This window comes from Scyliorhinus canicula, chromosome 26 (assembly GCF_902713615.1).
Source record: "Scyliorhinus canicula chromosome 26, sScyCan1.1, whole genome shotgun sequence".
In the NCBI taxonomy this organism is placed as follows: Eukaryota; Metazoa; Chordata; class Chondrichthyes; order Carcharhiniformes; family Scyliorhinidae; genus Scyliorhinus; species Scyliorhinus canicula.
Genome location: NC_052171.1, coordinates 3,857,549 through 3,885,351, shown reverse-complemented (window position 1 = coordinate 3,885,351; position 27,803 = coordinate 3,857,549). Strand labels below are relative to the sequence as shown.

At 49.0% G+C, this 27,803-nt stretch overlaps 1 protein-coding gene and 1 long non-coding RNA gene across 6 annotated transcripts in view; one reads left to right on the top strand and one right to left on the bottom strand.

Annotated features, from left to right (window-relative positions):
- Positions 1-27,803, bottom strand: part of tacc1 (transforming, acidic coiled-coil containing protein 1) — a 193,038-nt gene that overhangs the window by 148,112 nt on the left and 17,123 nt on the right. The window contains exons 1-2 of one of the 5 annotated variants that reach the window (XM_038785133.1): positions 26,002-26,400; positions 16,520-16,723 (exon numbers count right to left, since the gene is read on the bottom strand). The exons of 1 other annotated variant lie outside the window; for it this stretch is intronic. In XM_038785133.1, the coding sequence (XP_038641061.1) occupies positions 16,520-16,723; positions 26,002-26,069 (272 nt within the window). In that variant the 5' untranslated portion in view covers positions 26,070-26,400. Of the gene's footprint in view, positions 1-16,519; positions 16,724-26,001; positions 26,401-27,803 lie in introns of those variants that run through there. 3 more of the 5 variants (XM_038785132.1, XM_038785134.1, XM_038785138.1) reach the window with 3 other exon arrangements.
- LOC119957297 overlaps positions 2,016-27,803 on the top strand; it is a 38,367-nt gene continuing 12,579 nt past the window's right edge. The window contains exon 1 of the long non-coding RNA XR_005458781.1: positions 2,016-2,144. This is a non-coding gene — a long non-coding RNA (uncharacterized LOC119957297). The remainder of the gene's footprint in view (positions 2,145-27,803) is intronic.

Here is a 27,803-nt window from a genome sequence, read left to right as displayed (position 1 = left end):
TTTCTTTTTCTTTAACTTAATAAACCATCCGAAGCAAACTTCACAGGAGTGTTAGCAAACAATGTTTGACACCAAGCCATATTAGGAAATAATAGGACAAGTGAGGTTTCGGGAGGGAATTCCAGAGTTTAGAGCCTTGGCAGCTGAAGACACTGGCGGAGCAATTATAACTCGGGTATGGACAAAGGTTTGTCCTGCCCTATTGCTGATCTTGGAGAGGGGTTCAGCCATGCAGGAACTGATCCCTGATCGAAGTCCAGGCAGTGCATGGGATGAATGCAACATCTGGACTCTGTATTGCTCAGACGAGGGACAGGCACGGTTTAGCAGTGGTTGCAACCACAGGAAAGAAAAGACTCTTGCCGCCACATCACGAGGCACTGTAAAGACTTTCTGAACCAAACAAGTCAGGCTGCTCCAGAAGTTTACGCCTCGTCCCTGCCGAATGAGTGTCGCTCTTCCCGGGCAACACTGAAGTGGCTCCGGATGAGGTTTGGTCAATCCCCAGGTGAGGACAGAGAAGGAAAATTTTACAATCCCTAGAAGTGGGCAAGCACGTCCGTCGTCAGATGAGTGAGTCTCACGTGTGATGCACTCTGAAGTTGAAGAGCTGCAGGCGCAGTTTGCACATGAAGGGTTTTTCACTTGGCAATGTACAGCAAAGCGACCAGCCTCTCATCATGCCAGCTTGAACCATTGCCTCTTTCTACCTCCCTCCCAGCTCACAGCACAACACAAGGGAGAAAACAAAATCGTGGAGCTGCCAAATGACACATAATTTATCCATATTTACCGTAGAATCATAGAGTAGAGAAGGAGGCCGTTCGACCTATCATGTTTGTATAGGCCCTTTGAAAGTTATCCAAATTGATCATGCCGATCCCACCACTCATTCCTCACAAGCCTGCAAATAATTGCCCATTTCTGGCCTGTGGAAGTCTGAGTCTGAATGGCCTATGGTTCCCTTCAGTTAATACTGATATCTGAACAAAGAGCAAAATGGCTTGTAACAGGGAAACATCACAATATGGAATAGTGAGCAGTCCGTGTCTCAACAGATCTCACAAACTGTGAACACTTCAGTGATGAAATTGATGTCACTCTGAACTGAATGTCCCGATCTTGAGGCGAGGGAGTTGACAACAGATCACTGACGGGTTTCCATGCATTGATTACCCTGAAGTCTAAAACTGGATGGTGTGGATGTGGTGAATGTAACTCTGTAATTCACACTATTGTATATACATGAGACCATGCATTTGTAAGTGCAGCTGCGTTGCCCGACCACTAGGGGGAGTAGCGCTGGGAATGCTTAGTAGTTTGTACAGGGCTCCACCTTGGCTCCGCCCATGACTCCTCCCCCTGGACTGCTGTATAAATACCAATGCTCAAAGCCAGTCGTTCAGTTCATCGAGAGTTCAACGCGGAACAGGCTGGCTCTGTTGTAAGTAGATTAAAACCACTGTTCTTATCTTAAAGCACGTGTCTAGTGAATTGATTGTTCCATCAGTGGACAAGTGGCTTTTGCAGTCAGAGAGCCAGAGAAACCTTGCAGCTCAGGGAGGCAATTTGACCCATTCTGGTTTTAGCTTGTCAACAGCCTCTAACCAGAGGACTAATGAAAAGCTGCTCTCATCAATCCCCAAAACTTGCTTTGTCCTTGACCGAGTGGGTGTTGCGTACACCATGCATAAGCAGTAAGGGTGCTGATGTGGAAGCAGTGTAATAACAAGGCAGGCCACGCAGAAGCAGTGTCACAGTTCCATAAAAAAAGGCAGCCCAGCATTACCCCAACCTCCGAATTCATTGAGGAGGGAGGGGGTTGAAGCTGAGGCCTTGGTCGGGGAAAGACTTCAGGGCCCGAGAGCTGCTCTGAGGTAACAGTAAAAACATGGGGTGGTTGTTTTCTTTACCATAAAAGTCGAACACAGTGAAAGGCAGAGAGAAAAAAGGAAGATAAATGACAGACTGAACACAACAAAGTATAAAGAAGATGAAGGATCCAAGCAGAGAAGCTGTAGATGAACTGGTTTTGTCATAGCAAATTAGAGCTTTTTTTGAAGTAACAGCAACAAATCAGATGTTAAAGACAAAGCAAAGAAGAAGAAAAGAGCAAAGCTAGAAAAACAATTTAAAAAACCAAGGTGCCTTAATTTAATTATATGCATTGAACACAAGAGGGCAGTGTGATCTGATCGGTAACAGTAGGCTGAAGGACGACAAGAACAGAGGAGGCCGGAGAAAGTGAGCTATTAGGAGGGAAACAGAGTTAACGCTGGAAGTCCTGTGTTTCTTCATCAGAGCTGAAGGGAGGGAGATTGTGAATGGTGGCAGAGCCAGCAATCGCAAGACTTTCCTCTCTCAGGCTGACAGGGCACACAGTGCAAAAGGAGCAAACACACGGAACCATCTTCCGGAATCACCAGTGATTTTAAAATGCCATATTGTTGTAGATGTAGGAAACTCCACTGGGGGTCTGTCTGACCAGTCGCACTGGTTGGGAAATATCAAGTGGGATTTTCCCAACCCCGTGCCAGAGAATCCCCGCAACTGCGTCACGCCGGCACGCGGAGATTCGGCGTCATTGGCGCAGGCTCATTTGGTGCGGCACCGGTCGGGGGCCGCTCTACGCGGCCGGGCCGCCGATTCTCTGGCCCGGATGGGCCGAGCGGCCGCTCTAAAAAGGCAGAGTCCCTTGGCGCTGTCCACACCTGGTTGCAGCCGGCGGGAACTCTGCGCACAGGGTCGGGGAGGCGGTCTGTGGGTGGGGAGGGGGCTCCAACCCCGGGGGGCCTCCGATGTGGCCTGGCCCGCAATTGGGGCCCACCGATTGGCGGGCCGGCCTTTTGCTACCTGGGCCTATTTCCTTACACGCCGGCCCCTGAACTGCCGCGCCATGTTGCGTTGGGGCTGGCACGTTGAGGGAGGCCATGTTGAGGTTGTCACGGCGCAAAGTTTGCGCCAGAATGGGAGGCTGGAGTGCCATGCACTGCTCCTGTAGGGGCCAGAATCGGTACTCCCAGGTGCCCGTTCACGCTGTTGTGAAATGCGATGGCGTTTCCGACAGCGTGGACACTCTGCCGCCGAATGGGAGAATCCCCCCCCATCATGTCCCATGACACACGCTCAGAAACTCTCCAGTCAGGTTTTTATCCAGGCTCTTTTCCGACTTGCTTTTGAATTTGCTGCAACAATCACACATTCACTGGCCTTTCTAAGTTTGGGGAATTTCCCATGTTAAACGTACCAGTGCTGATCGTACTCACCCCCACTCGGACCTGTACTTCATTAAAAAAGTCTTCAGGCAACGTCCCGCTCCTTTGAGCCTTTGCTTCCTGCCCTGTTTAGAGGAGTCACGATGCATTGATTCATCACTCTCAGAATCTTCTCTGAGCATTTGGCTACCGCTGGTAGCTACTCCGACTTGCAGATCTGCTGCTTTGGTATGTCACAGTTGTCTATCTTCAGACAGGACTCTAAAACACAGCCTTCATTTGCTCAGTCTTCTTTAGCTTTCAGGACGGCCACATTCATCCTTGCCCCGCATGAGGAACAGGGAGTGAGCTCAGGAGCAAGCCAGTGAGGTGTCAGTGAGGAGCACTCGCGCCTTTGGAGGCAGAAGCTTTTGCAGAGTCCAAATCCACCTTGGCATAAGAGTGAGGGGGTGAGGGGTAAGGCCTTTAGCCAAGTCTGATGGCTTGGGTGGATGAGAAAAAAACGCCATGGCACTATTTTGGAGAAAAGCACATTGTCCCCTGCACCCCTGGCCAATATTTATCCCTCAATCAACTAAATGCAAGTCGCCAGAATTCTCTGGTCGTTTTAGCCAGCGGGATCTTCTGGTCCCGCTGACGGCGAATAGCTTGCTGCGGGTATGGCAGTGGTAGTGGGGTGTGCAGAGAACCAATAACCCAGTTGACAGTGGCGTGATCAGAAGATCCCAATGGAGAGTGGCCGCCACGCCGCAAGACATGCCACGGAGTATCCGGAAAATCCCACCCTTCTCAAACTTTTGAAACCGAGCAGGACTGAAGATAAGTAGCCATTTAAAGAAATGTTGAGCAGTTAGAAGTGGGAGCAGGTATCTCAGGTTAGAACTTCTGCATGAAGTGATTGTCCTCAGTAAGCTGTCCAATTTTGGATGTGTTTCAGTTTTTGCTGAAGTTCTTTACTTCCACGGCTGTCAACACCACTACCTTGAGGTGACTAGTTGCGTACTGCTTCCTGGTTCTCCTAACTTTGTACCTTCACAATATTCGGCTTCAATTGGCACGTCGGTCCAACCTTTGAATCCCTCCTTCACCTCTTCCTTCCCCACCTCTCCAGCCTTCTCCAATCCCGCAAACGTCTGACATATCTTTTTTTTAAATTTAGTGTACCCAATCATTTTTCCAATTAAGGGGCAATTTAGCGTGGCCAATCCACCTAGCTTGCACGTTTTTGGGTTGTGGGGGCGAAACCCATGCAGACACGGGGAGAACGTGCAAACTCCACACGGACAGTGACCCAGAGCTGGGATCGAACCTGGGACCTCAGTGCCGTGAGGCTGCAGGGCTAACCACTAGGCCACCGTGCTGCCCAACTTCTGACATATCTGAACTCCCCTGAGTCTGGCCTCTTGATTTTAATCTTCGTCCACACCTTCCAAACTCCCAATTTCCTACTGCCTGGAAGGCCATGGGCAGCAGGCGCATGGGGACACCACCCACCTGCAAGTTCCCCGCAAAGTCCCCCACACCATCCTGGCTTGAGATTCTGTTGCATTTCCTTCTCTGTCTCGTGGTCAAAATCCTGGTACTCATTCCCAAACAGCACTGTCGGTGTTGTTACGAGGATCAATTTCTCTTTTTTTTTGCTGCTGAGTTTTTTTTAAGTATATTTATTGAGATTTTACATTTTCGGGAATAACTCAGTGAAGTTACAAAATAATACATCGCCAGAAGCAAGAAGAAAACGGCTCAACATACATGAGTGCAGAATGGAACAGGAGAACGACATCACGCCTGACTCGAAACAATCATTGGACAGAACTAGATACGCATGTGGCCCCACTAGATACCGAGGAAGAAGTAAGATAAAGTCATGGCAAAATGGTGCACACCTTCTCATGCCGTACAAACATCAGAAAAAAATAAGGTTAAATTTCCCTCTGCGTGATGAGGCGTGCGCCAACGTACAACTCCCTCTACCCCAGCAGTGCCAAAAGCCTCACCCACCCAGATCTCGGATCTCAGACCTATCTGCACCCACGTTGGAGCCATCCTGATGAAAAACAAAGAAGATACACAGAAAGCCCCAGTTCTCAGGGGACATACATACATGACACACAACATGACAACCCCAATCCAGGCCCCGAGCAGAACCAAAGCCGCTCTACACATATGTGGAGAGAGAACCGAGAGCAGCATTTCCGGATTACAATCAAACCTTCAGGTCCACCCACAGAAGAAGAAGGAGTAAAGAAAGATGAGAACTACCAGAACGAACCCACCGGATACCAAGAGCTCAGGATCCAAGCCAGCCCCCTGGCAACCCAGCACCCATGAAGCACCCACCAGCAAGAGGGGAAATCAGCCACTCAATCAACAAGAGGGCATCCCACCCTCTGGGGAATCCACAGGATAATTATCAAGGCATATAACTAGGAGAAGCACTCCGACACCAGCTTGTGGGGGGGGGGGGGGGGGGGGGGGGGGAACCTCGTCCTGAGAATCAACGACTCCGAGCAACTGGGTACCCTGAGAGGGAGGGCCGGCTCCCTCCTCCCTGCCACCACCAGAGTCGCAACCCTTCCCCCAACCACCAGGCCAGACCAACAAATAAACCACCACCACACTCACCACAAAAAGAGGCGAAACCTCCAGGGAAAGGATGCCCGAGAGGACTCAAGGCGGCCATGGTTGTAGAAAGGATACCTCGAGCAGTGCCATTCCCCAACAGCCTAGTCACCACTGCCAATCCACCTTCGCCAAGACTAACCCGAAGTAGCCACAGCCGCAGAAAGAATAACCAGAGCAACCCTCCTCCCCAATACCAACCATAATTACCAGCCCGCCCACACAAACCGTAAACATTACGTGCTGGTCGTTCGAAAGAGGAGTAAAGTTGAAGAGGAAAAAAAACCTCAATTTCATGAAAGAGTCAGAAGGGACCCAGTTCTCACCAGGATAAAGAACAGTCTGCTGAGGCCACCCAAGGATATAGACACCGATACTTCAATTCAATAATATAAAACAATCAGTGAGGGCAAACTAACCCTATTGTCATGTGGGAGTACCTTTAAGAAATGGGTGTTTATAAATGGGTGTGTATATAAATATCTGTAGTGAGAGTACCTTTAAGAAATGGGTGTTTATTACTTCAGTGATGTCAGAGAGTGGGTGGAGCTGGTCTGTCTGTCAGCTTTTTACTTTTGTTTTAGGCTGTTTGCTGCAGAGTGTGTTTTAATTTTGTTTTCAATGTTGGAGCTGAAGCCAGACAGAGCAGGTGTACTGCTGTTCTCTCTGCCATCAAAGTACTATCTCTTGATCATTTAGTGAATTCAGAATTTTAAATGTCCTCAGTAGTGACTTTAACCTGATGTGCTTCTGTTTAAAGGTTTTCTTTAAGTCGAATGGGTGTTAAAAGGGCAGCTTATGGATAAACTAACGTTGTATTCTTTGGGGGTTGTAGTTGAATTAATGGTTGCTGAACTGTTTGTTTTAAAAAGGTTAACTTGAGTTCATAGAACAAAAATTGTTTTGCTTTTAAAATATACTTTTCCATTTCTGCTGTACCACACCTGTAGAGTGAGCCGTGTGCTCCCCATAACCACAATTTATTAAAAGTTGTGGGTCAGGTGAACTCCATGATACACTTTGGGGTTCTCTAAACCCTGGCCCATAACACTATCAACCATAACTCTCCCCCGCTCATCCAGCCATGGCCAGACTCCACTCATCTTCCTCAATAGGAGTAAAACTGAGCATAGTTCACACTTAGACATAGAACAGTACAGCACAGAACAGGCCCTTCGGCCCTCGATGTTGTGCCGTGCAATGATCACCCTACTCAAACCCACGTATCCACCCTATACCCGTAACCCAACAATCCCCCCCCATTAACCTTACACTACGGGCAATTTAGCATGGCCAATCCACCTAACCCGCACATCTTTGGACTGTGGGAGGAAACCGGAGCACCCGGAGGAAACCCACGCACACACGGGGAGGACGTGCAGACTCCACACAGACAGTGACCCAGCCGGGAATCGAACCTGGGACCCTGGAAATGTGAAGCATTTGTGCTAACCATCATGCTACCGTGCTGCCCCACTTCTCATCACTGATTCAATATTTTTCTAAATCAAGAAAATCAACGACAGAGGAAAAATGACCGCAATAATACTCAACAACATGATCAACAGGGAGTAATGTCCAGGATTACAGAGAACCTCAGGGCAAACTGCAGGATAAAGATATCTTCTCTGTCGCACAAGAAGGTAAAGGATAAAGCAGGATCAACAAGGATCTCTCAAGGATTCCAACGATCGAAGCATGAGACACCATCAGTTTCCCCATGCCGTCCATGGGCTGTGGACAACCTAGGCCCAGGCCAGGGAGAAATAAGTCGCTTGGCTCAGGCATCTCCCACCCCTCAGGATGAATATCAAGGACCAGTGATCCGTGGGCCCAACCAACCCCTGGCCTCAAAGACAGGATATGTTGTGTTCCATCAAATCTGATGCCCCCAGCCTTCAAATCAAGACTACCAAAATAGTCTCAAACTCAGTTGGAAACTCATATTCCACCCGTCGTCAGGGGACACCCTGCCTGGCCCTTAGTTCCCGAAACTGTCAGGAAAGACAACACGTCATGCAGCAGGATCTCAATGGCACAGAGGGAGGCTCTCACCAAGGAAAGTGCTCTCTTTCATGCTCTCCTCGTGCATCTCCACCACTCTCCTAAAAAATACCCCTCAATTCCTGAAGGTGAGCTCTGACAACCTAAACTGCAGAGGTCCCAGGTTCGATCCCGGCTCTGGGTCACTGTCCGTGTGGAGTTTGCACGTTCTCCCCGTGTCTGCGTGGGTTTCGCCCCCACAACCCAAAAATGTGCAGAGTAGGTGGATTGGCCACGCTAAATTGCCCCTTAATTGGAAAAAATAATTGGCTAATCTAAATTTATTTATTTTTTTTTTTAAATTTTTAAATAAAAAAAAATAAAAAAATAAAAATTTACGATAAAACTCTGTTACGGTCAAATCTGCAGTGGGACAATAAGGGAGGCATTTCACCTCCTCTCACGTGGGCATAACAGTGTACGTGTACCTACACCTCAGAGACTGCAGCTCACCACCACCTTCTCAAGGGTAATTAAAGCTGCACAATAACTGCTGGCCTCGCCAGCGAAGCCCATATTTCATGAACAAATAAAAACCAGAGTACAAAGCAAGATCCAAATCATCTGATAAAAGTTAGGGCACGAGACTCACCCAAGTGAGGCAGTACGGCTTTGCTCTACCATCTGAGGCAGATGAATATTCATGTTTGATCAGACTCGGTGCCAGATTGAAGAACACTGCATCAAAAAGGCAGCAGGAACGCTGACTCTCACCCTCGGTAGTTGAGAGGTCCTAGGCATCCGTCAGCAAGTCCTCTGCACCATCAGAAAGAGAGCAGCTATCCCACAGCAAGCCTGGAACAATATTCAGCACAGACGCCCAACATCCCTGATTGATCAAGATAGCATCTGTCATCAACAATGGACCAACAATGTTGCATAGACAATGCTGTTTGACCCAATGACAGTTTCCCGGGTTACATTCTCCATATTTATGCAAAGGTGTGCAAATATCTTTCATGAAAATTAGGACATCACAAAACTCTTTCCCAGCAATCAGCTGTGTAATGCATAGAACTCCAATGGTTTTCCCTTCCCTTCCCAGTGTTAACCTGTAGCCTGGGACCCCTAGAGTGCAGCGAGAAAAAGAACCGCTTTGAAAGAGCGACAACCAGCCTCTGACATTGCAGGCAAATGTATCACCTTCCAAGCTGCAGCCTGGGAGAATGGCCTGGATTCAGCAGTGTCCACTCCCTCCAGGTCCCCCAGTGATACTGGGGAGGATTCCTCAATGCAGACTGAGCAGAGAAGCAAGCAGAATGTTCAAGGAGCTTTTCTCTCAATAATTGGTGTGGATTATCACAAATCTGGGGCGAAATTCTCCGACCCCCAGCAGGGTCAGAGAATCGCCTGGGGCCGCCGAAAATCCGGCCCCCGCCGTGGCAGAGATTCTCCGCCACCCAGGAAGTGGCGGCGGCGGGAATCATGCCACTCCGATCGGTGAGGCCCCTGCGGCGATTCTCCGGCCCGCGATGGGCCGAAGTCCCGCCGCTGGGAGGCCTCTCCCGCCGCCGAGGTTTGAACCTCCTCTGGTGGCGGCGGGATCGGCGGTGCGAGCGGGCCCCCGGGGTCCTGGGGGGGGGGGGGCGGAGTGATCGGACTCCAGGGGGTGCCCCCACGGTGGCCAGGCCCGCGATCGGGGCCCCCCGCTCAGACTCCGGGCCAGTGCCCTCGGTGCACTCTTTCTCTTCCACAGCCGCCATGGCCTCTGCCATGGCGGAAGCAGAAGAGAAACCCACATCGCGCAAGCGCCGACCGGCGAAAGCCTTTCGGCCAGCCCCGCTGCCGGGGGCCCCGGTTTTTTGCGCCAGTCTCCTGGTGCCAACCGCTCCGGCGCGGGGCTAGCCCCCAGAGGTGCGGAGAATTCCCCACCTTTGGGGAGGCCCGACCCCGGAGTGGTTGGCGCCACTCCCCTATGCCGGGACCCCCCGTCACGCCGGGTAGGGGAGAATCCCGTCCCTGGATTGTGGAGATTCTACCGAGTGAGACATTTTAATTTTCCTTATCATGCAATCCTGCCATTAAAATTTCCACGTTGGCAGGTTTTTAACTCAGTCGATCAGCAGGAATTCAATCCCGTCATTGCTTTCTCATGTCCCGTGTTCTTTGAGCCATGCCCTACTTTGCATTTATCGGTGTTAAATTTCAGTTGTTATTTGTCTTCTCCAGTGCATAACTGAAATGAAATGAAAATGAAATGAAAATCGCTTATTGTCACGAGTAGGCTTCAATGAAGTTACTGTGAAAAGCCCCTAGTCGCCACATTCCGGCGCCTGTCCGGGGAGGCTGGTACGGGAATCGAACCGTGCTGCTGGCCTGCTTGAAATGCCAGCGATTTAGCCCAGTGAGCTAAACCAGCCACTAGCTAAACCAGCATAACTGATAGAATCGCTCCATTCTATCCATCTGCTTCTTCCCTCACCACTGCGTCCCTAACGTTAATGTTGCCATCAGCAAATTAGACATAGGTTTTCACCGTTTTTATGTCCTCTTTGCAGCTGAGAAGCAATGATAGCGCCAGCACTGGTCACTGTTGGAATCCACACCTTCTCCATACATCCCTCGTATGTTAATTCACTTGGTGGGTTTGAATGTTCCATTCAGGTCCTTGCAGTGTCATCCCAGCCTGTCATCCCTCACAGGTATAATAATCAAATCAACATCACCTCCCAGGATGTGACCAGGAAATAAGACACCGTGCTTGTCTCAATCTTACCTATTTTCCATGCCAAGTACATACGTAGCTCCTGTGAGTAATCGTGCTCTCACTCGCTTTCTTTCTTTTTGACCAGCTTCTTCACCAGCCCCATGTTACCACCTTCGACCGGTTTGCATTCGTTCATTCAGACAAGTGCATTCGCACACTGAACAAAGACTGTGCAAAACTTCTCTTACGACCTCAGATTCAAAACTTGTGTCGCTCTTCTGAAACGAGTCTCCTGCAGTGACTGCTTGGTCAAAGTTCATTTTCCACAAAGGGATTGTGGTGGAGGGTTCAAATTTAGGAAGCATACGACAGACTCTACTGAATGGGCCAGTAGGCAACATCAATCCACTGTGAGCCCCAGTAGACCAGGTCACTGAGAGTCAGTTCCTGTACTGGACTGAACCAGCTGACCTTGGCCACGGTGGCGATAAGTAAAGTGCAATAAAGTATTCAGTGTTCCCACTATTTTGGGACCCCCGCTGAAAACTGCCCAGACAGTGCAGGCAAATGGAATTGGACTGGTGCGTGCCTTCTGTAGTTGAAAAGCTTGTCGCCAAACACTGACATCTCCACCCCATCCCCGCAACACCGTCTAACCTTTTTGGACACTAAGGGCAATTTAGCATATCCAATCCACCTAACCTGCACATTTTTGGACTGTAAGATTGTCTGCAATCTGAGAGACAGATCCAAGATAATTTGTTTCATAATTACTGAAGACTAGGAGTAGACCATTCAGCCTCTCAAACTTGTTCTACAGTTCAATGAGTTAGAAACACAGAAAATAGCAGGAGGAGGAGGCCATTCAGTTGTTCGAGCCTGCTCCATCATTTATTATGGTCATGTGTGATCATCCAGCTCAATAGCCTGTTCTTGCCTTCTCCCCATATCCTTTAATTCCCTTTCTTCCAAGTGCTAATTCTAACTGCCTCTTGAAAACATTCAATGTTTTGGCTTCAACTACTTCCAGTGGTAATGAATTCCACAGGCTCACCACTCTCTGGGTGCAGAAATTTCTCCTCATCTCTGTCCTAAATGGTCTACCCCGTATGCTCAGACTGTGAGCCTTGGTTCTGGAAAGCCCACCATCGGTAAGATCCTCGTTGCAGTTACCCTGCCTAGCCCTGTTACAATGTTATAGGTTTATGTGAGATCCCCTTCGTTCTTCTGAACTCCAGCGAATACAATCCTTTTTTTAAAAATAATTTTTATTGAAATTTTTTGAAAAATATATAGCAATAGAACAATAATAATAATAATAATAATAAACACCCCCCGGCACCCGCAACAACGCATATAACGAACCCCCCCCTCCCCCATACCCAATAAACAACAAAATAAATTAACAATAGTTAACTTAACATAAACAATACCCCCCTGAAACCCCCCCCCCCCCAGGTTGCTGCTGCTGCTGACCTAGTTCCTTATCGTTGAGCCAGAAAGTCGAGGAAAGGCTGCCACCGCCTAAAGAACCCCTGTACCGACCCACTCAGGGCGAATTTGACCTTCTCCAGCTTAATGAATCCCGCCATGTCATTGATCCAGGTCTCCACGCTTGGGGGTCTCGCATCTTTCCATTGCAACAAGATCCTCCGCCGGGCTACTAGGGACGCAAAGGCCAAAACACCGGCCTCTTTCCAGCGAATATCCTAACCGACTCGCTCTCTCCTCATACGTCCGTCCTGCCTTCCCAGGAATCAGGCTGGTAAACCTTCTTGGCACTCCGTCTTGAGCAAGAATATCCTTCCCCTGACAAGGAGACCAAGACTGCATACAATATTCCAGGTGTGGTCTCCCCAGGGCCCTGTATAATTGCAGCAAGACATCCCTGCTCCAATACTTGAATCCTCGCGCTATGAAGGCCAACATACCATTTGCCTTCTTTATCGCCTGCTGCACTTGCTTGCCTACTTCGAGATCACTCACCATTGATCTGTTTCTTTAACTCCCTCCCCTGCCACCGTTCCGTAACCTTTCACCCATGCCTAATAAAAGGTCAGTTTCGGTTTTGAAATTTTCAACTGAGCCCCAACCTCAACAGTCTCAGATTTTGAGTCTCAGATTTCCATTACCCTTTGAGTGAAGACGTGCTTCTTGGCATCACCTTGAATAGTCGATCTATAATTTTAAGGTCATTCCCACTTGTTCTGGACTCCTCCAACGAGAGGAAATAGTTTATCTTCATCTCCCTGTCAAGTCTCAAACCCCTCAATTAGATTGGGCCTTCTGTAGCAACTCGAGAAATAGAAGACTGTCCTCAGTATGTAGCCTTTTAGCTCAGCTGGCATGGTTGTGTTTCACTGCCTCCAAGGACAGCACATCCTTCCTGAATGCCCTTTTAACATGAGCAGAGTCTATGAACAGACGGTAATGCACTCAATAAATAGGCAGAGAGCTGATGGTTCAACACACACCAAATCACCTCTCGGAAGCTTTGACAGCACTTTTGGAACCAACAGTTCAGCATTTTAACAGGCCCGACACCAATCAATGTGCTGGACTGTCTCCAAGGTTAGATGAGCTGTTTCCCCTTCCTGATATCACTTGTCCGCTTGTCCTTCCTGTGATCTAAATCTTGAATGATATCAGAGAATAACACTCACACTGGGTTTTTTCAAATCTATTTTTATTCCGCATGTTGTTATGTTGGGGACCTGATGTCAAGTTTTACTACCACTGAAAGTGAATGGAGGGATAATCAAGTCCCAACCCACAGATTTCAGCACAATAGTCCAGGCTAACACCTCAGTGCAGTACTGAGGGTGTGATGAAGTGTCAGAGGTGCCATCTTTCAGAGTGGACAATGAACTGAAGCTCCCTCTGTCTCAGGCAGATGTAATAGATCCCACACATGATTTATTTGTGAAGAAAGCAGGTGGGTTATCCAAACAATATTTATTCCTGAATCTTCGGGCGTAATTTAGCCGGAAAAAGAGCCATGCCTGGTTTTGGGCACGTTTCTCAGCAGCTGAAGGGCCAAGCAACAAACCGCTGTTTAGCAGCACTTAGCCATTGGCCTCAGGGAGTTTCTCTCCACCGAGTCCACACTTAGAGTCATTTCGACCTTTGTGAGGGCCCCGGGAACAGCCCCCTCACCCACCCCTCCACCTAGTAAGGCCCGCCTGGGCCCGATCCCTGGCAGTGCCAACCTGGCACCAGGTTACCCTGACACTGCAGCCCTGGAACCCTGGTGGTACAGCCAGGGTGCCCAGGTGGCACTGTCAGGGTGCGAAGATGGCAGTGCTAAGGTGTCCGGGTGCCAGAGAGAGTGTCAGGGTACCACCCTGCCCAGTCCCCGACCACCTGGATGTCTCCAATGGTCTGCCCCCCCCCCCCCCCCCCCCCCCCCCCCCCCCCCACGGGTGCCAATTCAACTGGCTCATGTTTGTGGAAGTCTCACAGGCATGGCCGTTAGGTTCCCGGGCACCAGGAGAAAATACTGCGAATGCATATTTAAATGAACATAATGGTTCAGTGAGGGTGAGATCCAGATCGCAACATCTCACAAGACTCCGTTAAATCACATGAGGCATTTCTGGCATTGCAAGTCCTCATGAGATTCAATGGTCTCATCTCGACACCAAGCCAGGCACGATGAGGAGGTGAAATCACGTCCATCCTCATAGAAACTATTCTCCAGTCATGATCATGTGGCTGGTCTGTGGGAGCTTGCTGCGCACACATTGGCTGCAGCTTTTCCTACATTACGCAGGAACAACACTTCAAAAAGTACCTGACTAGCTGAAAGTGCTTTGGGCTGTTCTGAGATTGTGAAAGGAGCTTGAGAAATGCAGTCTTTCTCAGTTTCCCCAGTAAACTTGTTTTTCATTTCTGAATAACACGTTTTCATCTCTTCTCTTGAACCAACGGAAACAGCACATAATGGAGGCGATATTTCCCATTGCAGCGTTTGAATCAGAACAATCATTTAAACTCATTGCCACACTGCTCCCCCCTCACTTACAGTGACCACAATGTCTCGGAGGGAACTCAACAGAAATGGGAGATTCCAAGCTCAATCTGCCGCTCAGAGGGTGCAGTGACATGAGGGCTCAAATTTGGCTTCAGTACCAGCCACCTGCGGACATAACCGACCCCATGCTGTGCATGAAGTGGATGGAGAAGGAGTCTTTTCCCACTGTCAACGTTGCCTTCATTGGATGCAGTGCCAGGCAACTGCTGTCCTTGACCTTCAGGGAAGTCAGGAGCTCAAAGCACATCAACAGGGCGGCACGGAGTTAGAACTGCAGTCTCACGGCGCCGAGGACCCAGGCTTGATCCTGGCTCTGGGTCACTGTCCGTGTGGAGTTTGCACATTCTGCCTGTGTTCGTGTGGGTTTTGCCCCCACAACCCAAAGATATGCCAGATAGGTGGATTGGCCACGCTAAATTGCCTCTTAATTGGGAAAACAAAAGCCACAACATCAACAACTGCCTTTTATATAATGCTCCTGGCTTCGCAAAATGCCCAATCTGCGTACAGGAGCGTTAAATGAAATTTGACACAGAGACACCTGAAGGGATCCGATGGATGGCTGACTCAGTGCTGTCTTACCCAACCATTGTATTATAGGTGGGCAGGAAGGCACTGAGCTCACCACCTGTCTTACAATGGGGCCTTACAATTCACTCCATTAGGATAAGTGACCGAGGAGCATCTTAAAGGAGAGAGATGTGGAGAGGCCGAGAGGTTTCAGGAGGGAATTTCATAGCTTAGGACCCTGGCGACTGAAGGCATGACCACCAATGGTGGAGCATTGAAATTGGGGATGCTGGGCAACACGGTGGCGCAGTGGGTTAGCCCTGCTGCCTCACGCCACCGAGGTCCCAGGTTCAATCCCGGCTCTGGGTCACTGTGTGGAGTTTGCAAATTCTCCCCGTGTCTGCGTGGGTTTCGCCCTCACAACCCAAAGATGTGCAGGGTAGGTGGATTGGCCACGCTAAATTGCCCCTTAATTGGAAAAAAAGTGAATTGGGTACTCTAAATGTATTTTTTTTTAATTTTGAAAAATTGGGGATGTTCAGGAGAACAGAATTGAAGAAGTGCAGAGACCTCCAAGGTCGGAGGAGGAGATTAGAGCCACGGAGGGATTTGAAATCACAAATGAGAATTTTCAAATGGGGCCAGTGTAGGTCAGTTGTGGGGGAATGGTGCAAGTTCGGAGATGGGGCAGGTGAGGATGGGGAATAATCTCTGCAGGCTCAATCATTCCAGTTACTGTGGAAGTTACTCTGCTCTATCTACATCATATACCGACATTGTTACAGAGTACAAAGGAGAACCTTCCTCGGCCTCCCAGTGACACTTTCCGACGAATGCAAAGGAAATGGTGGTGTGGAATCTGACTCCTGACCCCAGCCAGGGTGAGCTTGACAGTGGGACAGGTCTTCCCCTTCCATTGTCTGAGTTCAACTGAGATTGAATAGCTCAAGGTGGGGTTGCTGGGGGAGGCTTGAGGGGTTTGGTGGTGAGCGGTGAGGAGGTGAGTCAATAGATTGCTGTTCAGAACAGGCTCAAATCTGCTCATATCATTACTGTTGTTTGGGTCACTCAGTCTGAAGGCTGTGGGTTCAAATCCCACTCCAGGGAGCCAAGCACAAAGTAGAGGACGAGCCTCTCGTGCATTATTGAGCTTACCCTCAGTAGTGCAATCTTTCAGATGTTAAACCGAGGTCCTGTCTGCCCTCTTGTGTCGGTGTAAATGACCCCATGGTTCTATATTAAAGGTGAACAAGGGGGCTATCCCCAATGTTCTCAGCCAGTATTTATCCCTCAAATCACTAGAAGAAGGTAATCTGGTGGGTGGGATGTTGCTATGCGGACATTGACTGCTTTGTTTTCCTACCATCCAACGCTTGGTTGGCCATAAAGTGCCTCAGGTGGTGAAAGACACAATACAAATGCAAGTACTTATATATTCCCATGTGGTACCTGAGAGAGGAAATCTCATCAGCAGCTGAATGGCAGGGAAGCAAGCAGCTCGACAAGGCGATACAATGATGTTCCAAACTCATGCGGTACAGCCCGGCACTGGGCTGGGGGCTTTTCCCTCCCCCACCATAACCGGGACAGGTGGCTTGCTGACCTGTGCTCCGGGGCTCAGCGGGAGCTGTCCTGTGGAGACCCCGAGCGTTCCTGCAACGAGAGAGGAAAGGTCTCAGCAGGAGAGGTGACCCAGACCTGGCCACACACGGCCCCCACTTTCCAGGGGCAAAGTGGAGACGTGTGGGGGAGGAATCGAAATGCAAAAAAAGCACAGCCAGCCTTCCTCCCCCTCGGGGAGGCCAAAGAAAGATTGCATCAAAGGGTGTTCCCAAATGCTGGATAACCACAAATTCTGCCCTCACTTAAAAAATAAACTCAAGTTCTGAAGAAGAGACATATTGGAGTCAAAACGGTGGCCGAAATGTTCCAGCCCTTTTCCGCAGGTGGGATCCTCCGCGGTCCTGCGATGGAGACGCCCACCCCTCGCCCCCACGAAGCATTCCCCAGCAGTGGAAGATGTGGGGCACATCAGCGGAAGGGGAAGATCCCAACGCTGGCCAATGGTGGGCCTGCGGAAAATAGGGAAGCGGGCGGCGGAAATTCCCACCTGTTTAATCTGTCTCTGTCTCTCTCCACAGATGATGCCAGACTCGCTGGGGTTTTCCAAAAAAAAAACTTTCTGCTTTATCTCAGTTCTCCAGGATAACTTCCGCTTAATCGCAGGGAAGGTCCTAGGGTACGAGATGATCTCAATAGTGTCCAGTCAAAAGTGGAGCTGTTGAGCGAGCCTGCAGCCTGCAATATTGTTGTAAAAACATCCCTTACAGCCTAACCAAGATAAATTCTGAGGCAGGGAAACTGATAACAAAGGCACAATGTGGCAGATTCCCTAAATTTGAAATTAAAGCAGAAAACGCTGATCTAGCAGCATTTGTTGAGAGAGGGAGAGAGCGAGAGAGACCTTGATCACAGCTCTTGACCACAGCTCACATTTCAGGTCAATGACCTTTCCTCAGAACTATGAGAATCTCTGCCCTTGCTGACAAACTCTTAAACCTCTAACTTCAGGGTGGCGCAGTGGGTTAGCCCTGCTGCCTCACGGCGCCGAGGTCCCAGGTTCGGTCCCGGCTCTGGGTCACTGTCCATGTGGAGTTTGCACATTCTCCCCGTGTCTGCGTGGGTTTCACCCCCACAACCCCAAAGATGTGCAGGGTACGTGGATTGGCCAGGCTAAATTGCCCCTTTAATTGGAAAAAAATAATTGGGTACTCTAAATTTATAAAAAAAAAACCTCTAAGTTTCACAGAATCGCTACAATGTGGAGGGAGACCATTGGGCCCTTTGTACCGGCCCTCCAAAAGAGCATTCTAGCTCGGCCCACTCCCCTGCCCTATCCCCATAACCCCACACATTGATCATGGCCAATCCACCTAACCTGCACATCTTTGGACCGTGAGAGGAAACCGGAGCACCTGGAGGAAATCTATGGAGACACGGGGAGAATGTGCAAACTCCACATAGTCACACAAGGCTGGAAACGAACTGTGCCCTTAGTGCTGGGAGGCAGCAATGCTAACCACTGTGCCACCCTCGTCCAGAGTTTTGGCAAAAGCCTGAACAGATAAACCCGTTTTTTTCTCTCCTCAGATGCTGCCTGACCTGCTAAGTGTTTGCAGCATTTTCTGAATCTACTTCAGGGGAACCCAAGGCCATTCAAATAGCTAGCAAAAAATAAAAGAATCACACAAGAAGAACGACTGACAATGTCACAAGCGTTATTGTGACGTGTTTTGTGAAATAATCCCCATCGACTTGATGTTAGTGGATGACAATCAGAAATTAGGACGAGGCAGCTGGAAAAAGACAAGAGCAGGTTATTTCATCACCTGAGGGGCGAAACTAGATACGCATGTGAGGGAGACAGGAACAGAAAGTTATGCCGGCGGGCTAAGATGAAGGGCTCCCTCTGACCAGCTCAAATCTTGGTCTGTAATATTGCAGGTAGCAGATGGGAAACATATCAGCCACGATAGAATGGCGGAGCAGACTCTCGATGGGCCAAATGGCCTAATTCTGCTCTTATAGATCATATGAACTGATTATTTTAGCATGATCACGGTAGCATGGTGGTTAGCATCAATGCTTCACAGCTCCAGGGTCCCAGGTTCGATTCCCGGCTGGGTCACTGTCTGTGTGGAGTCTGCACGTCCTCCCCGTGTCTGCGTGGGTTTCCTCCGGGTGCTCCGGTTTCCTCCCACAGTCCAAAGATGTGCGGGTTAGGTGGATTGGCCATGCTAAATTGCCCGTAGTGTAAGGTTAATGGGGGGATTGTTGAGATACGGGTTACGTGGGTTTAAGTGGGGTGATCATTGTTCGGCACAACATCGAGGGCCGAAGGGCCTGTTCTGTGCTGTACTGTTCTATGTTCTATATCTGTTGGCCTGTTTTTGTGCTGCAGACTCCATTTAATTCTCCATGTGACTCCTCAAGTGGATAACTGCCTTTCAACCTGTGCCGAGCAACCCTCTCCAGGAACCTTTACGTCCACCTGGGCAGAGATTTGGTCAAACGCCTCAATGTTATTTTTTAATTCTTTCATGTGACGTGGGCGTCATTGGCTGGGCCAGCATTTATTGGCCAACCCTGAGGGCATTTTAAGAGTCAACCACATTGTCGTGGATCTGGAGTCACGTGTCGGCCAGACCAGGTAAAGACGACGGATTCATTTCCCTAAAGGACATGAGTGAACCAGATGGGTTTTTACGATAATCGACAATGGTTTCATGGTCACGATTTCGACATGGCGGGATTTGAACCTCAGTCCCCAGGGGATGACTCTGGATCTCTTGATTACTAGTCCAGCAACAATACCACTGCCTCCCCACACCCTCACCTCAGGCCGCTGCTGCATGATCAAATGGAGGAGACGGTGGCGGAGTGGTATTGTCACCGGGCTGGTCACCTAGAGACGCAAGTTAACATTCTGGGCACATGGGTTCAAATCCCACCAGGGCAGCTGGCAGAATTTAAATACAAACGATGAATAGGTCCGCAATGAAAAGCTAGTCCCAGTAACGGTGACGGTGAAGCTATAATTGATTATCATAAAAAAACCTACCCTGTTCACTGATGTCCTTTCAGGAGGGAAATCTGCCTTCCTTACCCAGCCTGACCTACATGTGACTCCAGACCCCACAGCAATGTGGTTGACTGTAAACTACCCCTCTGCAACACCTGAGCAAACTACTCGGCAACCTTGCCTCAAGGACCTTGCCCTTACCCAGCAACGCCCACATATGGCAGCACGGTAGCATTGTGGATAGCACAATCGCTTCACAGCTCCAGGGTCCCAGGTTCGATTCCGGCTTGGGTCACTGTCTGTGCGGAGTCTGCACATCCTCCCCGTGTGTGCGTGGGTTTCCTCCGGGTGCTCCGGTTTCCTCCCACAGTCCAAAGATGTGCAAGTTAGGTGGATTGGACATGATAAATTGCCCTTAGTGTCCAAAATTGCCCTTAGTGTTGGGTGGGGTTACTGGGTTATGGGGATAGGGTGGAGGTGTTAACCTTGGGTAGGGTGCTCTTTCCAGGAGCCGGTGCAGACTCGATGGGCCGAATGGCCTCCTTCTGCACTGTAAATTCTATAATTCTATAATTCTATAATCCCCTGCAATAAAAAAAGTGTCTCAACACAACTTTCTCCATTCCAAGAGGGAAGCTGAACCAGATTGACACCTTACTCCTTCTTCATCTGTCTGTCAGCTCCCACCTTCACTCCTACATTCCTTCAAAGGCATGTTACACCCGTCACCACTCGTTCCAATGCCTTCCTCTTGCGTCCTGTTGTTTGTCATTGTTGGTGATTGCCATCTACTATGTAGTCCGCACATTCTTTCAGTCAGGGGAAATATGAATCTTCTGTTGCTGTTGCTCTCTGCAATGAACTGCAGATGTATCTGGGCTGTAGACTCTCCTAAATCTCACTGGCACCACCCATTGTGCTATAATTAAACCAGAAGAGGAAACCTGACAGCACAAAGCTGCAGTGAATGGAGGCGATACGTGTAACTGAAACTAGGGCACTCACTGTTATCATAGTATCTGGTTGCTAGGAGGGCCACTCTGCTGCTCTGCATAAATGTTACCAGATATGTCCTAATATTGCCCAGCTTACAGGGTGGGACCTGCTTCAGCGTTAAACCTGCCCAAATTGGAATATTTCCAGCAGAATCAAAAGAAAACCACTCATAGATTCTGAAAAGACTATGAACTGGAGAAATAGGAGATAAACACCCATGACATTGACCTAGCGTGATCCTGGTGGCAAAATTACTGCATTGCAAACAACAGATTGAACTCCCTGTCACTCCTCTTCCCAGTCCTCACCCTGTCCTTTCCTCAAGGTATTGTCTCCTTTACGGGAAGGAGTGGGGCAGGGGTGTGGTGCAGGGCGGTTAGAACAGGAGAATTGACTGTGAGGGGCCGCAGGACACCCTGATCCGGCTCTGACTCACAATGCACATGCAGTAGACACAGAACATAGACATACAGTGCAGAAGGAGGCCGTTCGGCCCATCGAGTCTGCACCAACCCATTTAAGCCCTCACTTCCATCCTATCCCCGTAACTCAATAACTCCACCTCACCTATTTGGTCACTAAGGGCAATTTAGCATGGCCAATCCACCTAACCTGCACGTCTTTGGACTGTGGGAGGAAACCGGAGCACTCGGAGGAAACCCACGCACACACGGAGAGAGCGTGCAGATTCCGCACAGACAGTGACCCAGCGGGGAATCGAACCTGGGACCCTGGAGATGTGAAGCCACAGTGCTAGCCACTTGTGCTACCGTGCTGCCCTATAGGAAGTAAAGGAAAGAGGACCAGAGTTGATTTTGATCTCTGACTCGGGGATGCTGAAGCAGACTATTACCACGCAGGCTGGTATCAGCAAACACCATGTGGAGCAGGAGTCAAACCTGGGAACTTGTGCTCTGGATGGGTTGAGCTTTCTCACATCCTCACCATCAAGCCTTTAAGAGAGTGAGTCTGCTCTGGTTATAAGGGTGCTGGCTTCATGAGGGTTGGAGGAGAGCAGTGCTTTTTTATTTGAGGTCCAGGAAGGCCTCAGTTTTCAATTTCTCATCCTTATTTTCAAATTCCTCCATGAACTTGCCCCTGCCTGCCCAGCTCCTCAATAGCCTGAGATCTCTGCAGTTCTGACCCATTTTCTGCTCCAGCACAGTAGCACTATGGCTTCACAGCGCCAGGGTCCCAGGTTCGATTCCCCGCTGGGTCACTGTCTGTGCAGAGTCTGCACGTTCTCCCCGTGTCTGCGTGGGTTTCCTCCGGGTGCTCCAGTTTCCTCCCACAGTCCAAAGATGTGCAGGTTAGGTGGATTGGCCATGCTAAATTGCCCTTAGTGTCCAAAAAAGGTTAGGAGGGGTTATTGGGTTACAGGGATAAGGTGGAAGTGAGGGCTTAAGTGGGTCGGTGCAGACTCGATTGGCTGAATGGCCTCCTTTTGCACGGCATGTCTATGTAAAACAAATTCATCCAAACACAATTTTTTCTGCAGTTCCCATCAGCCATTGCTGAACCCATGACCTCTCATGTAAACCCCATTGTTCGGGACATCGGAGGACACACAGTGACCTAAGGAACTTTGTCCCACTTACTTCCTGATCAGGCCATCAAGCTCTCACTCTTTTTCAGTGCAAGTCCCACTGTTTGTGGGGGATGGAGAGTATTGTTAACTCTGTCCACTGAATGGTGGTAAAGAAGACACATTTCAGTGGAGAAACAATCTGTGTCACTGTGCTTCTGAAATAACACTGTCCCCACCCCCAACAGCCTTTCACAATGAGCAGAGAGAAATGGATCATTCTGTGGTCACGCCAAATCAGCAGGTTTCTACTTTTAATTAGAAGTGTGAATTGTTCATCCATGAATTTGTTCCTTATGTTTCTTGCTGGCAAAAGAGAGAAAGAGAGAGACAGCATTGATCAGACCTCTGTGCAACTCAGGAAAAGTAGGGTTGGAGCGAAAAGAATGTGTCAGAGCGAAAGGAAGTATGAACGAAACTATAATATCTTCGCAGAGGTATACTCACAGCCCATTCACTCCACGGCCACTGACAGCCTCTCCCTGCTGCCTTCCCCACTCAGTAATATTTCCTCATGTACACCCTGGAAGTGCTGGCCTATCTACATATGAGCGACCAGTAACTCCCTCGCTCATCCCTCACTATTAATGTACTCCCATCCTCCAAATATACCTGCCCCAGATAGCCACCGCCCCATGCATACCCCCACCCTCCCCCAGCCTGTCGCAGCCCCCTTTTCCTCCCTCTTACTGCCTCAATGATTTCCTGGACTTCTCTTCCCACAACACAAAATAGAATCAAATTGAAATCCAGCAGACCATGAAGACATTGGTATGCGCCTGTTGCAACGAGATTTTTCAGAAAAGTTTGTGAAGAAAGGCAGCGATCACAAACTTGCAGCTATTCACTGACTGAGGTCAACTGTGGGAAGGTCTGATGTTGTATTTTCAAGTTGTACAAATGGATGGGCCAGAACCGAAGGGCTTAATTTCTGACCACAGTCCAGCCTGGGCACTGAGTAGCGAGTGCTATGTTACAGTTTGTGTCTCACTTCTAGTGGCCCAATATAGTTTACTTCATTGTCTGCCTTTGTTGTTTTAACATCAAACCTTTTTACTGCCTTTAAATATAATACAGCAGGGTGACCAACTGGGTTGTCCCGCATCTATTTCTCGGACAGTCTGTGGGAGTCTGTTATTAGAACCCCCACAGAGCTGAAGGAGCCCATTCAGCCCGTCGAGTCGACACCGACCCTCTGAAAGAGCAGCCTACCTAGGCCCACTCCCCCGCCTATCCCCGTAACCTCATCTGACCTGCATGTCTTTGGACTGTGGGAGGAAACCGGAGCACCCGGAGGAATCCCACCCAGACACGGGGAGAACTCCACACAGACGGTAACCCAATTCCGGATTCGAACCCGAGTCCCTGGTGCAGTGCTGACCACTGTGCTACTGTGCCGCCTTTGACTTTGCTTCTCCCTTTGTGAACACGTGCATGGAGCCTCAGCCACCAAGGGGATTTATGATCAGCAATGCTGCTGTCCCCCCCACTGCCACCCCCACCAAACAACTCCCACCCCAGGTCCCAAGTGTCCTTTATCCTATTTCCTCAGAGCTGGTCAACCTGAGTATCAGTGCAGTGCCCTAATTCATGGGCTATTTGACCCTGCATTATTGCAGCTAAAAGTAGTCAATGTTCAGCTCCACATAATCTTGGTCAAGGTCTCTGTGAAAGAAATAGGCTTTCCTAATTTCTGGAGACTCTTAAACAAAACCTCAAAACCTAATTTGGCCTCTCATTCCTCATCATGATGTACATTTTTTTCCAATCTCTCATTGCCCAGGCCTGTACCGCCGTACAGGTATCAGTCATTATCCAATATCCTACCATAACTCTGGCTGCTTGCAACCAAATTGAAGGCCTGCTGTGATTATACGAGTCACTTCCACACTGCCTGCTTTAAACGTCTCTACTCCTGCTCTTTCCACACTATCGGAATAATCATTAAGGGATTCACCCCGTTGATATGGATGCTATAAACGTGCTCCTTACAGAACTCCGCCCATCAACATTGCAGTCTAAAGTGACTGGCTGCAACCTGAGTCTGCATGGTTAGTGCCCAGCCAGAATGCAGAATGCAGCCACTGTAAGGGTTAAATGTGTGCGTCACACTCACACAAATCCCTGCCAGGACTTTGATACATCTTTTCCTGTTGTGTTTGCCAGTTTCTATGCCTGCTTCCTAATGGTCAGGGTCCATCCAACCAGCCACATTCAAACCAATTTCATGTGCAGAACGCATCAGGGGCTGTTTAGCACAACGCTAAATTGCTGGCTTTGAAAGCAGACCAAGCAGGCCAGCAGCACGGTTCGATTCCCGTAACAGCCTCCCCGAACAGGCGCCGGAATGTGGCGACTAGGGGCTTTTCACAGTAACTTCATTTGAAGCCTACTCGTGACAATAAGTGATTTTCATTTTTCATTTTTCATCTCACAACACTTCTTTCCAATTTCACACCCCTCTTGTCAGATAATAGCCATATGGAATTATGGAGAAAGTTGGCAGAGCCAATGGAAAGGTTCTGAGAGAAATGAAGGGGCAAATGTGAGACAGGCTGCTTCCTCCAGCAGTGTTTGCAAAGGTCTGGCCACAGGGAGGCAATGGGCCCATAGTTTTAATACAGGGCTTCCACCTCTGCTGTGGATGCTGGGATAGGTTTGCCTCCATCGAGTGTGTTCAATTCCCATCGAAATGCTGGGATTTCCGTACAGATGGGACCACAATGGGTCAGGTGATTCTGACCTCTTGTGAGAGGTTCCCACTGTTGATTGAGCCTGATGATTCTCTCTCTGTCTCTCAGTAAGTCCACACAAACAATGTGATTTGGATTGAAAACAAGGATCACTGGGTTCTCACGCAATCATCACTGGCAGGCCACAACACCACAGAGATCCTGTCATACTCTCCTTTCACTCAGTGAGATCTAAGCTAAAACCTACATCTCAAAACGGGGCTTGACAAGATTGTGTGTGGGGGTGGGGGGGGGGGGGAGAGGATTAGAGGAGCATCAATGAACCACAGCAAGTAGTGGATTTTCCACGTGTGTGGCTTTAAGTTGCTTCTCAATAATTATTACTGAAATATTTCCGTTGGCTTGAAGTCAGAAAAGGTGCCGAAACAGTCATGCCAGCAGATTGTTTTTCTGTAAAGAAGAGGATTGGAATTCCTGACAGCACATGCGAGGCTGGGTACCTGAAACTACGTGAACCAATAAAGCTCCGGCTTCTCAGGCCTGAGTCGCAGTTCAGTTCAGTCGTGAACACACCGGGTGTCGCATCACCCAACCGGCAGGGAAATTGGGCCGTTCGTCCAGAAATCCATTGCCGAGAGGGATGAAATGAACACAGAACATCACAGAGGAGGAGGAAGAACCAGCCTCCTCACCTTTCAAATGTTTGAAACAAGTAATGGAAACACAAAGAGAAAACGAGAGGCAGTGAGACAACGATAGAATCCTTTCGAACAGATCAAGCTGACCTTGATTTGCTGGTTCCAACTGATACTGGTCACAGCTCACCCTGTTCTTAGACTCTTGCAACATGAACAACTTATCAAAATAAGAAGTGACAGAAAAACACAGCCACAAGAACATAAACATCAGATGAACATCACATGTAACACACTTTTCATTTGCAATAGATTCCCATTCAGCTCATATGCAATGATATGAAAATAAAATATCGAGACAGACAGGCTCGAGTCAAACTGATAACCGGTTACTGTCGTTGAATTTCAATTGAAATATGGTTAGATGATGGATGACTTACATGCTTGCCTTCTGTTTTAAGGGTCTCACCACTCCCTTTTGCTGGTTCTGTGACTGAGACCCTCCCATTCTCAAACTTTTGTCAGTGGCTGCAGATGTGCCTGTGGTTTTGAGGCAGGCAGACAGACACACACACACTCACGCAGCCTCCAATGCTGCAGTACTGTAGCACTGCAGCCACCTGCATTGATTGCTGAGGACTTCAGGCTGCTGGACTCCTGCCAGATCCTTATCCAATCACATGCCATCAGCGTCGCCTCCAGCCAACACTGCACATAACTGGACAGTAAAATGCACAACAGGCTCAAAGTCGCTGGTGAGGAACAAGAGGGTCTGTGGCATTGGGGCTGTGGGATAAAAAAAAATGATCCAGAGCACAGCAGTTTTGCCACGAGGAGGCTTGTGTCCAAAGCTGCTGTTTCAAACAAGCAAAGGGCTCTCCAGTACATTCCAGGACACTCTATTCTTCTTCCGAGGGATGTCTGCTCACAATGATGTGTTTGTTTTCTTTCCCTGCCTCAAGGAGAAAATGGGCTCTCCCGGGAGAAATGAAGTGCATTCCAGCAAACTCATGCAGGGAACAGCCAGTCCTGCAGGGCGAGTGCATATGGAGCAAGCTGAGGGCATAATTAGTAGATTATTTCAGCAAGTGACTGTGCCATTCAGGACCATGTTATTGAGCACCGAATAAAATAAATTGCGACACAGTCTTTGCAAATCTCCAGCCTAGCACTGGCTGTTAATACACATCGATATCCTCCTGTGTGGCACTACAGGGAAAATCAAATGACGTTGTCAGATTAGTTTAGATTGAGCAATGTAGGCAAAGTGTCCACGTGCATGGTGTGGAACACTGTCAGCTACATGATGAGGTATTTACTGGGCCTTACCACTGTGGGGGTTAATTTGGATATTCCTGTATCAGCTTACTGATTTCGCCATGGCTGATATTAAAGGGGTCTGAGACAGCTGACAGTTCGGGCAGCATGGTGGCACAGTGGTTAGCACAATTGCTTCACAGCTCCAGGGTCCCAGGTTCGATCCGGGCTCTGGGTCGCTGTCTGTGCGGAGTCTGCACGTTCTCCCCGTGTGTGCGTGGGTTTCCTTCGGATGCTCCGGTTTCCTCCCATATTCCAAAGATGTGCAGGTTAGGTGGACTGGCCATGCTAAAGTGCCCTTAGTGTCCAAAATTGCCCTTAGTGTTGGGTGGGGTGACTGGGTTATGGGGATAGAGTGGAGGTGTGGGCTTGGGTAGGGTGCTGGTGTAGACTTGATGGGCCAAATGGCTTCCTTCTGCACTGTAAATTCTATGATTCTATGTGCAGGATAGATGGATTGGCCGCGCTTAATTGCCCCTTAATTGGAAAAGATGAATTGGGTACTCTAAATTTATTTTTAAAAAGATAGCTGACAGTTCAAGAGAGATTAACTTGAATAAATTGAAAACTGACACATTCCTGGGAACTGATTAAAACAACCTGCTGAAAGCATCCTGTATTGTGGGCCCACAAACACTTGGACCGGGGTGGAAACTAGCCCTATGCTTTGCATATATTCATGTATTTTCCACCCATTTGGGAGGATCGCAAGACACCGAGTTGAAGATTACATGGTACTTGAGAAATCCTTTGGCTGAACCAAGAGGTCAATTGGTATTTGCATTCGTACTAACTCAATAACCCAGTTATTACATTACATCACTGCCACACTAGAATACTTTCGGATGGGTACTTGGAGTTGATGCAGACTCAAGCCTTTGCCGTCTCTGAGAGGATCATCCCTCCAGCCTCGTCATGAAGCAGA